The 14322-nt window shown below is 37.9% G+C and overlaps 1 protein-coding gene across 4 annotated transcripts in view; it reads right to left on the reverse strand.

Annotated features, from left to right (window-relative positions):
- The window catches only part of mad1l1 (mitotic arrest deficient 1 like 1), a 1014619-nt gene that overhangs the window by 769559 nt on the left and 230738 nt on the right, over positions 1–14322 (reverse strand). For all 4 annotated transcript variants that reach the window (XM_073061007.1, XM_073061009.1, XM_073061006.1 and 1 more), the window contains exon 11: positions 817–961. In XM_073061007.1, the coding sequence (XP_072917108.1) occupies positions 817–961 (145 nt within the window). The remainder of the gene's footprint in view (positions 1–816; positions 962–14322) is intronic.

The following is a 14322-nucleotide window of genomic DNA, read 5'->3' on the forward strand; positions in this document are numbered from 1 at the left end:
AGAACTCGTTCGTAACCCGGGGACTGCCTGTATTTCATTTTGAGAGAAAAATTGAAGAACTGGAAGACAGTAAAATGCTGTTGCCCTCATCAAAAAGAGGACACTGTTAAACCAGAAATTTTGATACCCACTGATTTAATTCTGTAGATAAATTACTTAAGTCTGTAACATAGGATCAAATTGCTGAGCATTTAAAAAATGACTTAATTTAAAAATTTGCCAGAACAAATATGCAAAAGCCAGATTATCACTGATGAACAGACAAATGAGTAGAACATGGAACAATGTTTTGTACAGTTTTCTGAAATGATATTTCATAAAATATAGTAGCAAAGACTTTGAAAATAAGTACATGGCAAAATGGATAAAGACTTGGGTAGAGTGCAGAAAGAAAAGGAAAACAGTAGTAGCAGCTTTGCAAATTAGAAACAAAATACAGTGCCTGGTCCACTTTACAGCTACCTTTATATTCATCATATAAAAAATGGCGACTAATATTTATATTAGCCAATGGCTCCAAAATGGTAAACAATTATAAAGAGCTGTGGAAAACTAGAAGAGAATTTAGATGTATTTAGCAGTATCGTCTGAGATATGGAGGTATCAATTAAATGTAGAAAAATATTAAGTAAATTACAAAACTTTAACTAGAATAGAAAAAAAGAACATTTGGTATACAAGCACACACATCATTTGAAGAAAGCTGCCAAATGGCTTAAGACAACACAAAATGGGCAAATTAAATGCTGAATTAATGCATAATATCATAATTAAGGCACAAAAAACAACTACACTAACAATTATCCACAAATGTACCTTGATAAGTAGGATATTGCGCTTCTCCATACGTCGAGCATTTGCTTCCTGTTGCTCACGCTTCTTCTGTTCAGATAAAAGCTGGGTCCGCAAATTCAAAACATCATCCTGAAGCTGCCGCAGAGTTTTTTCCAACATTCGAGCACTGTAACACAACAAAAATTATTAGGAATGCACCCCAGAAAGGGCAAAAGGCATGAGGAGAATTCCACACAATATTACATCTATCATTTCTTCCAATGAAGAGGAAAACTGGGAACAGTTCCAGACAGAAAATTTCAGAGAATCAAACCTTAGGACCAGTAATTTTGATCCATATAATTTTTAAAGTTCCAGATTTACTCAATGCTTCTACGTTTTAAGTGACCATTTCCTTACACACTAAGTTTCTAAAAGCTCAAATGAGAACAAGTAGTAAATATATTGGTCTCTGCAGTACAACTCAACAGCCATTTATAAAACATAATTGCCAGAAGCCCCAGAAAACTTTTCAGATTGAACACCATGAATGGAAACAGGAGAAAAGATGTGAACTCATATAATTACAAATCAAAATTGATTAGTTTTCACAGAATAAGCTGTTGGAAGTCACCTATTTCATCTTTACCAGTTCTCAGCAATGATGGTCTCAATTCAAATGGACATAAATGTTAGTTCAAGCTTAAATGTTAACAACCACAGGGTTCTTTTAAAAAAATGTCAGCAGGTTTTTCTTCACGGTGAAACAACAATGGAAGTACTTCATTTCTTGATTTATTTTCCTGTGGCAATGAACTATTCTTAAAATTGAAGACTTTCAATTATCCAGGACAATGGAGGGGAGCTCTTACATGGATAATGCAAAAATATGGATGATATAAAGGATTTAAAAAATCCATAAATGTTCAGAGTATTTGGGTTTGTTTGTTAAAATACTCAGTCATGCTCTCATGTTTCATAGAGGGGAAGACGCTGTTCCTAAATCGTTGTGTGTGTGCCTTCAGGCTCCTGTACCTCCTCCCTGATGGTAACAATGAGAAGAAGGCATCTCCTTGGCGGTGGAGGTCCTTAATAATTTAAGAGTCTGCCTTTTTGAGGCTTCACTCTTTGAAAATGTCCTGGATGCTACAGGCCCTATTGTTACACAATTCTGCCAGGCCAGCTGCTAAAGATTTTTCTTCATTTAAGTTAACTCTGAAAATACCTTTCTTGATTATCTTATATGCATGCTCGACTACACTGTTCTCCATTTCTTGACCACCTAATAATTCATATCCTCATCATCTTCTTCCAGAATATTTTCAAAAACCTTTTTCTTCACCATCACATGTCTGCAAACGTCATAAAGACATGCAACCTCACCATAGTCCAAAGAATGGATTGCGGAAGTCAGATTTGGTTTTAAAAATTCAACAGAAAATATACTGTCGACTGATGCAAGAAGACTGCACGAGCATGAGAAGGGGCAGTGACCACAAGAACAGGAAATCTAATTTTTGGCAATCTCTTCATTCACATTTTGGTCAAAATACTCAGAGAAAATCTTAGATTCATCCAGAACGATGTGTAGCTGAAATAATCTACAGCATATTAATGGCTTCAATTTTTTTTGGAAATCAGCATGCATTTTTCACTTCACAGAGTTTGAGTTTTGTTGCATTTGTAATGTCAGTTCCTTTAATATATTTGCAGCTTGGAACGCACCATTTGGTCTTAAATGCCGAGGAATTTGTCGTAAGAATTTCCAATTTCATTTGCATTGTAAATTTGTTCTGGAAGCCTTAAAGAGATAAGCTTTTAATGTGAAATCTGAGAGTTTTTAAAAAAAACCTTTTCAAGAGCATATGTTCATAAACCTCATATTGGTAATCTATAAACTGCTGAATCAACTGCTGGTTAATCCCAAAATGACTGTGGTTTAAAGTTTAACATTCAATTAAGAATGCCAAATGCAACTGCCATTCTGAATATTTAATATTTAACCAGTAGCCACTTTATTAGGTACACCTGTACACCTGCTCATTAACGTAAATATCTAATCGCTAATCATGTGGCAGAAACTCAATACATAAAAACATGCAGTGATGGTCAAGAGGTTCAGTTGTTTTTCAGACCAAACATCAGAATGGCGAAGAAATGTGATCTAAGTGACTTTAACCATGAAATAATTGTTGGTGCCAGATGGGGTGGTTTGAGTATCTCAGAAACTGTTGACCTCCTGGAATTTTCACGCACAACCATCTCTAGAGTTTACAGAGATTGGTGTGAAAAATGAAAAACATCCAGTGAGCAGCAGTTCTGCAGGCAAAAACTTCTTGTTAATGAGAGAGATCAGAGGAGAATGGCCATACTGATTCAAGCTGACAGGAAGTTGATAGCAACCATGCACTACAACAATGGTGTGCAAAAGAGCATCTCTGAACACACAACACATGAAACCTTGACATGGATGGGCTACAGCAGCAGAAAACCATAAACATACACTCAGTGACTATTAGATACAGAAGTGTTGGATTAGACTGCATAATTGTTATTTTCTGTGCACTTTAACAACTTATGCCTGCTTGTATTTTATATATCTACCTATATACATGTAATTGTTTAGTATGTTTCCTAGTGGTCATAGTATGTGTACATACACTTGTTCAGTGTATTCCCTATTTTTAAGATATTTGTATTAATCTGGAAGCATCCTCATGCTCCATTATTTGAAAGGCGGCTTTCTGGTTGGTTAACTCTTAGCTACAAATGTGAATAGAATGCGTTTTATCCATGGGGTATAAGAAGGGCTGAACACATTAGCCGCCATCTTTACTGTTTTTCACTTCCCCGACTAGACCTCTGTTTCTCCCTGCTTCCAAATCTCTTTGTTCTATTAGCGCTTAATAAAATGGTCATGAAGCAACAAGCTTTATGCCACTTTCTTGACTTCCAAAAGAGCTTTGGATTAAATATCAGAATCCAACAGGAGGTACTTAAAAAGGCGGCCACAAAGTGTATATGTGAGCAATAAATTTCATATTTAAGGTATTAAGATATTCACGCTCCAATAAAGTATGCAGTTATGGAATCTAGGGCTTAGATGCTGAATAATATTATTTGTTTAGCTCCCAGTTTTGGTGCTAAGCGATAAATGCCCTTGAGACAATACTCATCCAAATGCAGTCAGATTAACTGTTAATTAAACTAAGAAAATGTTTACCCTATAAACTGTCAGATACAATTAGTTTCTCTCCAGAATGAAAAAAAACTTGCAGCTTCAATCAGCTCCTGATCACACTGGCTAGAAACATCTATAGCTTACACAAATAACTGAAGAGTCAAGAAAGTTCTAATAATATCGCTTCCACATGTAACTTTACTGGTTCTAACACCTCCTTCTTGCAGCAAGCTGCCTGGTATTGCAAAATGTCTCTTCCCTGAGGGTAAACAGGAAGCCCACCAGTTCTATGAAACCATCTGATACAATATATTGACCAGCTTTTTTCTCTTACAACAGTGGTACAATTTCTCTCAATTCTTCTGTACCACCCAGGGTAAGCACTAACTGCAATCAGGAGGCCCAAATGGCATCTTTCATAAATATTATTCTAAACCAAAAGGTAAAAGTGATACAAATCAGCTGAGAGATAGCTTTCCTATTACATCCAATTCACATAAGTTCATTTGCCAAAATGCCATATTGGTCCATTGGTAAAACAGCCAGAATAAAGGCAAATGGAATTGAATTACTAATAGAATGAGTTGGCATTTATTGAGAGGACTAATAAGGCTAGAATATACACAATAAATGACAAGACCCTGTAAGGTACCGGGAAATAGGCAGACATTACCATAAACCATAAGACCATAAGAATAGGAGCGGAATTGGGCCATTCAACCCATCAAGACTGCTCCACCATTGGATGATGGCTAATTTTATTTCCCTTCTCAACCCCATTATCTGCTTTCTCCCCATGTAGCTGGAGTACCTTATGCAACTCTGGCCCAGACACTGTAGCACAGTTAAGATTGCACTGGATATCATGAAGTGAGAGTTCAAAGGATGTTTTCTCTATGAAGCATTTCAGCTATGAAGAGGAACTGGACAGTTTGACGTTGCGTTGTTCAGGGCAGAAGACTAAGGGATGATCTAATTAAGGTATATGAAATATGAGGAGCAGACAGTGGTAAACATCTTCATCTTAACTAAGGTGTGTTTAACTACAGGGCATACATTTAAGGTATAGAAAAAAGAGATTGTGAATATTTGAGGAAGAATATTTTTACTCAAACGGTGATTGGAATTTGGAAGGCATTGCTTAAAGAGGTGACACAGGCAATCACTCACATAATTAAGATGTAAGAATATGTAAAATATTGACACATAAAGCTAGGGCAGTGCTAGAAAATGGAACTACTATAGACAGCAACTTGATGACGGCAGAGAGGTCTAAAGAGTCTGTTCTGCCTGAGAGACTCTAGAGAATCTTACAATTAAACTTTTAATGAGTTTACTCCATTCTTCCACATCACTGCAACTATAAAATGTTGAAGTTCCAATCTTCAACACAGCACTTTGAACTACAAATTCTGAATGCACATGTTGTAGTACATTTCTATGCATGCAATAGAGCTATGTGGGATACACAGAATGTTCATATAAATGCCTAAATCTATCAGATGTTTGTATTCCTGCTTTGGATTTATAAATTACAATACAGCTCAAAGAATAACCTATTATCATAAATCAAATATCACTATGCATCAAGGAAGAAATAAGAGCAAATAGAATAGAACCGTTTGTTATCATGGTATGATTAACAAACAATGTGTAGCCTCTGAGTTGCAGTTTGCCAATGCTTGGGCTGCTGCTCCGTGAGGCACAGGGATACACTAATTTATAGCAAGCAAATAATAAATGATTGGAAAAGTCAGTGAAATTTGGGTAGATTGGTTCTGTTATTGCTGCCAGAGACACAAAGTGCAAACAAAATAAAATACAGAAGCCATGCATCAAAATTATGAAAATGAAGAGAAGGGGCTGAAATAGCAAATCAAACTAAGTATGAGTAGGGGAAACAAAATTGTGAAACCATTTAGGTCAGGAAACATCTATGCAAAGATTAAAGAGATAAAAGGGATTAGTTGTGTTCTTCACGTTCATCAAAACACACAGTAAAATCCACAGCTTTGCGTCAGTGCCCAACAAGCACAATCCTCAGCAGCCCCATGCCCCAAGAATACAGAAGCAAAGTCATAACAAGCCTTCAGAGGAAGCCTAATTTAGTGTTAACAAACAGTTGCAAAACATTGGAAAATGTACAGCTTTAGTTCCAGTGTACTAAAACTTTTAAAAACATACAAGCCATTGCAATAAACAAAACACTAAATAGAAAATAGGCAAACAAAGACTGGATCTTAACTAACAAACTAGAGACAAATATGATCTTCATGTCATGCAAGAAGAATTCAACTAATTCTACTCAACAGTTCATATCTGAGACACTTTTAATATGTATGACTAAATTCAACAACGAGCAATGCATTTCGCAACTAACCTATCAAAGCGGAGTGCCTCAAGTATTTTAATAGCTTCCTGCATGTTTAAAATTCACTACCATATTTCATCTGAAGATGATCCATTAAAACAAAACACCTTACAAAAAGGCTTATTCGTGATAATGTATAATTAATGAGCATTTTCTCATTTTAATCTATAATAATCTTAAAAGACAGGCGAATAAGTGGAATTGTAATTCATAGAAATTCTGATAAGGATAATCATGATAATATATGCATTATTTGGCAAATAATTTATGCATTTATTTCTAGCAAAATGCATAAACAGTCGACTGACTGACGTAGCCTTTTATCAAGAAGGATGTGGTTTACCTTCAAGAATGAAATATACTGATTTGATATCCTCACAATGCTATTTTGTTAAATTAACCTTTAATAATGTGTCACATTTCCTATATCTGAAGATCTTCCCCCCACACAACTTCTATAATATCCGAAGTAGAAATCAGAACCAAATCCACAATACTTATTCCAAACAATCAGAACAATATTTGTAGTTACTTAAAATAAAAATATGCACTGAGTAACATAACTAAAAAATAATAAGCTGGATCATCCATGCATAGACAAGCTATTCAAGCGAGCCAGCCACCTACCCCAGCTGAGCCTCCCACTGAGAAGACAACTCCCAGATAATAAGCAAGGCTCAGTGTAACAACAGAGTGCCTCTCAGCTCATGATAGGCCCAGCCTCATAATACCCTTAGCAGTTGATAATCCCCACTCCAACCTGATTGCCAAACCCATCCCTAAATTTGATTTACTGAATTTGGAATGTCTTTGATTTTGACAACATTCAAAAACACTCACTTAAAACAAAAGATAAAATTTTAAACATTAATTTTAAGAAGTCCAATTCAAAATAAATACATTTAGATTGGCACTGGTTTATCATTGCCACATGTACCAAGATACAGTGAAAAGTTTGTCTTGCATACAGTTCAAACAGAACAAAATCACAGACCACAGTGCACAGAGGTGGAAAAAGGTAAAACAATAACAATGCAGACTAAAGCCACAGATAAAGTGCAGCGCAGATAAACAATAAAGTGCAAGATGATAGTAGGGTAGATGGTCAGGTGAAGAATTCATCTTATCCTGATAACAGTTGGATGGTGTCCTCGATTCTGGTGGTACTTCCTTTCCAGCTTTTGTATCTCAGCAAAAATACCTTCAACCCACCTTTCTGCCCAGAGGCATTCCTTCCTATTGAGATAATTCCAGTGGGTTCAGCAGCAAGATTTCCCAGTCTGATTCTCAGAAATCTACCCATCTCACTGAATTCCCCAGAGTCCAACAGTGAAATGCAGCTACCCAGGTATCATTAAATGGGCAAATGGACGGCACAATTTATTGCCTGAACTCAAGAGTCCAAATTTCTACCAGTGACGGCGGGAAAAAAATTGCCAGCCTTTAGGCAGAAGATGGTTCCTACAATTTAAGAATATAACACTTTCAATTATTTAAACTAATAAGAACATGAGAAATAAGAGAACGAGTAGGCCATATGACCCATCGAGCCTGCTCCGCCATTCAATAATATCATGACTGATCTGGTCACTCCACCTACTTGCCTTTGCCCCACAAGCCTTAATGTATCAAACTCTTGAATGGTCCCCTTGCACCATAAACAACTGAGATCATTCTAACTGGTTACAGCGCTGTCTGGTATGGAGGGGCCATTGCACAGATTGGGAAAAAGCTGCAGAGGGTTGTAAAACTCAGCCAGCTCCACAGCAGGCACAAGCCAACCAACCATCAAGGACATCTTCAAAAGGCGCAAGGACCCCCACTGCCTAGGACATGCCCTCCTCTCATTACTACCATCTGAAATGAGGTACAGGATCATGAATCAGATTTACCCCCTCCATCATCAGATTTCTGAAAGGACAATGAACCCATGAACACTACCTCACTATTTTGGCTCTTTTTGCACCAGTTATTTAATTTATTTAATATACACTCAATACCCCATAAAGTGACCATTGAGCGTATTTTCATGGTCCTCGGTTGCTATAGCCCATCCACTTCAAGTCTGACAAGAGATACTCTTCTATACACTAATGTTGTAATGCGTGGTTATTTTAGTTACTGCTGTATTCCTATCAGCTTGAATCAGTCTGGTCAATCTCCTCTCACCTCTCTCACTGTCAAGGTGTTTCCACCCACAGAACTGCCTCTTAGTGGACGTTTTTTGTTTATCATCCCATTCTCTGTAAACTCGAGAGATAGATGCGCATGAAAAATCCTGGGAGTTCAGCATTTTCTGAGATATTCAAACCACTCCATCTGGCAGCAACAATTATTCCATGTCACTTTGATCACATTTCTTCCCATTCTGATAATTGTACTGAACAACAACCGATCCTCTTAACCTTATCTGCATGCTTTCAGGCATTACGCGCTGCTGATATATAGATGTACCTAATAAAGTGGACACTGAGTGAATATTTCTTATTTAAGTTTATATATGTTTCATACTTAAGTTTGCTGTTGAGACCACTGGTTTTGGCTAAATCAAAGGTGGTCACAAATTGGCATACAGGAAGGGAGATTCAAAATCTGGTTGAATGATGCCACAACAACATCTCATTCAACAACAACATCTCATTCAACAGCAACAAGACCAAAGAGCTGGTTATTGACTACAGGAGGGAGAAACCAGGGGTCCATGAGCCAATCCTCATTAGGGGATCAGAGATGGACAGGGTCAGTAACTTTAAATTCCATAGAGCATCTGTCATGGGAGCAACACATAAGTGCCATTACAAAGAAGGCACAACAGTACCTCTACCTTCTTTGAAGTTTGTAAAGGTTCAGCATGCCATCTAAGGCTACATCCACACTAGACCGGATAATTTTGAAAACACCGGTTTCGCGTAAAAACAATAGGCATCCACACTAGGCGTTTTTAAAAATATCTCTGTCCACATTGAAACGGATATTTCGGTGAAGAAAACAAGCAACATGTTTGGTGTCGAATCTCGCTGTGAAAGTGCGCGTTTGTACAGTTACAAACTAGAAAAACTTAAACGTCAGGCAGCTGTTGGCTCTCGTGCAGGAGGACTTAAAAGTAAAAAAAAAACAAATACTGGAGTGTATGGAGGCAACCGACAGGGAGTTCACAGACGGTATGAATCAGCTGATGACGAACATTGAAAAACTGACTAACTCTGTTGCATTAATAAAGCACCTTGTTAAATGTGTAAAACATGTCTGCATCAGTATTATCTTGTATTTCCATACAATGTTACATTACGCTGTTACACATCTATTGTCAGAGAAGTACTTGCATAAAAAGGTAAACCACCTTCATACAAGCAAGGACAGAAAACAGGGCAAAGTGAGTATACTTATTTATTCAGTAAGTTATGAGTCAAAGTACTTGGTGAGTACATTTCTAACTCTTCTGGCTTCAGTCTCGTTGCCATCTGTTCTGAAATTGTTAGATTGTGTGGGGGGTTGAAATGAAATGTCACTCTGCCGTCTGACAGCGTTTTCAGATTTTTCTGGTTACCCCGTCCACACTGATCTGCCCAAGCGGCATTTTCAAAATTACACATGCTGGACAGTGTTTTCAAAATTACACACCCCAGACAGAGTTTCTGAAAAGCTCCAGTTTCGGGGGACGAAAACACCATTTTAGTGTGGACAGAAGGTAAAAACGAAGAGAAAAAGCTTCAGTTACGGATTTATCTGGTGTGGTGTGGATGTAGCCTAAAACTGTGACAAACTCCTATAGACACACAGTGGAGAGTATACCAACTGGTTGCATCACGACCTGATATGAAAACTCCAATGCCAGAGAATGGGAAATGTCCACAGAAAGTGGTGGATACAGCCCAGTCCATCACAGGGAAAACCCTCCCTACCATTGAGCACATCTAAAAGGAGTACTGCCACAAGAAAACAGCATCCTCCATCAAGGAACCTCACAAATTCACTATTCTCTAGGAAAAGCAGTTTCTCGTTTCAGTCCAATATATATTCCCCCAAACCTTGAATCTATGTCCCCTAGGAAACAACTTTCCTGCCACTAGCTTACCAATCCCTTCCATAATTTTATATTTTTGTCAGTACCCCTCTCGTGATGGTATAGCAGTTAGTGTAACACATTACAGCACTGGCAAGCAGTGCTCAATTCCCACTGCTGTTTGTAAGGAGTTGATACATTCTCACCCTGACCACATGTTCCAGTTTCTTCCCATATTCCAAAGAGATACGCGTTAGAGTTAGTAAGCAATGGAAATGCTATGCTGGCGCTGGAAGTATGGCAACACCTGTAAGCTGCCCATGATACATCTTTTAACTGCATTGGTCATTGACACAAACAAGGCATTTCACTGGATGTATGTCTCAATATACAGGCAATAAATAAGGCTTAAGCTTCGTCAGAATTCCTGTGAGTATATCCCAGGAGACTCAGTCTCTCCTCATGGGTTTACCCCTCGTTTCTGGAAATGACCTGGTGAATCTCCTCTGCGCCACACCCAAAGCCAGTATATCCACCCACCCCCAGGTAAGGAGACCAGAACTGTATACAGTACTGCAGGTAGAGCCTCACCAGTATCCTGTACAGTTGCAGCATAACATCCCTGTCCTTAAATTCAATGCCTCTAGCAATGGCCAACATTCCATTTGCCTGCCTGTTAACCTGTGCACTGATAAAGCCACTGTTTGCGATTCATGCACAAGTACTCCCAAGTCTCTCAATACAGCAGTGGTCCCCAACCACTGATATGAAACGATATGAGTCAGCTGCACCTTTCCTCATTCCCTGTCACACCCACTGTTGAACTTGAACGCACGCAAGGTTATCAGTCGCCTATACGCAGTGATACCCTAGCGCCAAGGATCACTAGTTGGCGTCAGGTAACCAACCGCCTTGCATGGCTGGTGAGAAGTGTCGTTGCTACTGGCTTGGAGCGCGGACAGATGGGCACCACCTCTAAACGTGTTTAGCACACCAAATGTTTGTGGGGAACCCAGTGCTAAAATATTCACAGGCGACCTAATTTGGGCTCAGGGTTTCGTAAGCAGCAGAGCAGCTATCTCACTGCAATCTACTGGAAGTCATCCCTTGAGCCAAACTTTCATCGGCCGATAGATCCTACCTACCTACATGGGGAGCGGGCGTGTGCCCTGTCCCACTCCTCGCTCGGACAGTCGCTCTCTCCGGACTGCGACTGCTGCGGTCCCGGTACGGGGACCTCTGGCCCTTACCTTGTCCTCTCACTGGTGTGTTGCAATGGTTTTATATGTTCATACGAGGAAAATATGCGCTGTGTGTTTAATATCCAAATGTTACTTAAAATGTTATGATGCTATTGACTTATAAGTGAGTTATAATTGACTTATCACTATGTTCATGCGAGGAAAATATGCGTTGTGTGCTTAATATTAAATTCGTTAGATAAACCCTTTCAGAAACAAAATTGAGTGTATTAGCCATTTATAAATAACTTATAGTTGACTTATCACCTATATTCCATTCGTGATGAACAACCCTCCCTCCCCGGTCAGCTGGTCTGCAAGAATATTGTCAATATTAAACCGGTCCGCGGTGCAAAAAAGGTTGGTGACCCCTGCAATACAGCATGCTAAAATCTTTCACCATCTGAATAATAATCTGATATTTTATATCTTCTTCCTAAGTGGATGACCTTGCATTTACTAACTTTGTAATAACCTTATTGCACGTAACCTATCTCTCTACAAACACTCTTCATCCTCTGCACAATTTGCTTTTCCTTTCAGTTTAGTATCATCAGCAAGCTTGTGTAGCATTAAGCCAAAAATGGGGAAAAAATCTTAAGTTTTGAAAAAAAAAGTTTGTAATAGAAGACATATAGACAGCTTCAGCTTGTCTGGACTACTTCCTATTCCTTACCTAAATGACATTTACATGTAAATTAAGAATTAATTCTGAAGTGTTACAGGAAGTGTAATGCAGATTTAGAGTTAGATTTCAAATACTCTACTAACATGATAAAGAGTCTGATATGCAAATCCACTGTTACAATAGAGAAAGTAACAACTGCATCACCACAGGCTGAAATGTTATTAAATATATCTTTTTAGACAGTTTTAGTTTCATATAATTAAATACAAGTATCGAGAATAGAAATGAAGGGAATTAAATTAAAGTTTGTTGAAAATCACTGTAGAATCATTTAGCCCTGAAAAATACATTACGAAGTTATGTGGTTATGTATCAACTCATCTCAGCCATAGTTCAGCAAAACAATCCAATAGGAGCTTCAAGTAAGCTGTCATGGGTTGAAAAACGTTCTACCCAAACATAAGATAGGCAAAGAGGCATTTCCAGGATCTGCAACTCCTGAGTTTCTTGAGAGCAGGTAAAGGGGAGATTCCTTCAGGGTTTAAGCTTTCAATTCGCACCCTAATCAGTTCAACTGAATAGAATCAATTGGTGCCACCTAATGAGTGGCTGCAGATTATCTGAGAGGGAGACAAAAGAACTGTTACAGAGATAGTGCCTCTGTCCTCAGCTATTTCTCCAGTGTGAGGCTTGTAAACACTTCACTTATTACAAGTTATATTATAATTTCCTTAATATTGTAGGTGATATGAGATTAAAGAGGAAAGTTATAATGCAGCATACAATTGACATAAACAAGAAGTACATCACTGTTAAAATTACACTTGCCAATCCATGAGCACCTTCACTGAATTCAGATAATCAATCATCCCTAATCAAGGCAGTCAAAGAATGCATGTGCTTGAAGATATATCAGGAAGAACTCAGCATATCAAAAATCAATATTGTGGAAGAAAAAGAATCAATTTATTTGAACTATTAGAGTCGAAACAACAGATAATGAAGACAAAGGAGCACAATAACATGCATCAATTCAGCGCATTGTTGCTAAGAAATTTCACACCTGTTCCATCAGACTTTCCCCAAAAGAGGCTGGGACATAATTCTATAGAGTCATTTAATGAAGAAGCTTCAAAGGTTCCACGTAAAGAATGGATGATTCAAAACTGCCAAACACTGAAAAAGATGTCCACTAACAAATCCAACATAAAATTCAGGAGTAATTTCACTACGCAGGCATTGATCAGAATATACTGTATATAGTTTTGAGATGAACAGTCTGGTTGTCTATGAGGCAAGTACTTAATGAAGAAAGGAACAAAAAGCTATGCATATGCAGTCACATGGAGCAATACAGGAGATAGCTTGTGATGTTACAATCATAGCAGACTTCTAAGTAGCAAATTACACAAAACTGTGTACATAACATAACCAATATCCTCAGACTTAATATGGGAAACAAGAAACCTGCTAGGCCTTGTCCACCTATAAACTCCCAGCATATACTATTACTTACTTGCCTTGCCTTGCCCCTCTCACAGATGGATTCATCTATCACCTACTAGCTCCTTCTCCTCCTTGGCCCAAAACGTAAATTTTTCATCTCCCTCCATTGATTCTACCTGACCCACTGAGTGCCTGCTAAGCACTAACTGGGCTTGATATATACATAATGGGTATAATAACATGGTGTCCTGAGCAGATCATTTTAAAAGTTATCAAATTAATCCCAAAGCTATCTGTCAAAACCTAAAAGAAATGCAGGTTATACACTGCTCTCCAAAAATTAATCATTTCCTCACTCTCTTGATAAATTAACATAATCTAGCATTTTAAGAAAATGTGCTACCATAACTCAGGTTACATCACTGCAGAATTTAAAGTTTATAAATTGTGGCTCTTTAGATTAAGATTATCCAAATTAGGTTGGCAGGCAAATGTACAGGAAAAAATCATTTTATGAATATGTCTTGAAGCTTATCTTCACTAAGTTAGTTTTTCCCAGTTTATTACACAGTTACTCATAATTACTGCAACATTTCTTAGAAACTTCCAAATTTCTTGATTTATACTCTACTTGACAGTATAACTCCTTTTTTAGAAGCCGACAAATTACTCATCTCC

This window comes from Hemitrygon akajei, chromosome 11 (assembly GCF_048418815.1).
Source record: "Hemitrygon akajei chromosome 11, sHemAka1.3, whole genome shotgun sequence".
NCBI lineage: Eukaryota > Metazoa > Chordata > Chondrichthyes > Myliobatiformes > Dasyatidae > Hemitrygon > Hemitrygon akajei.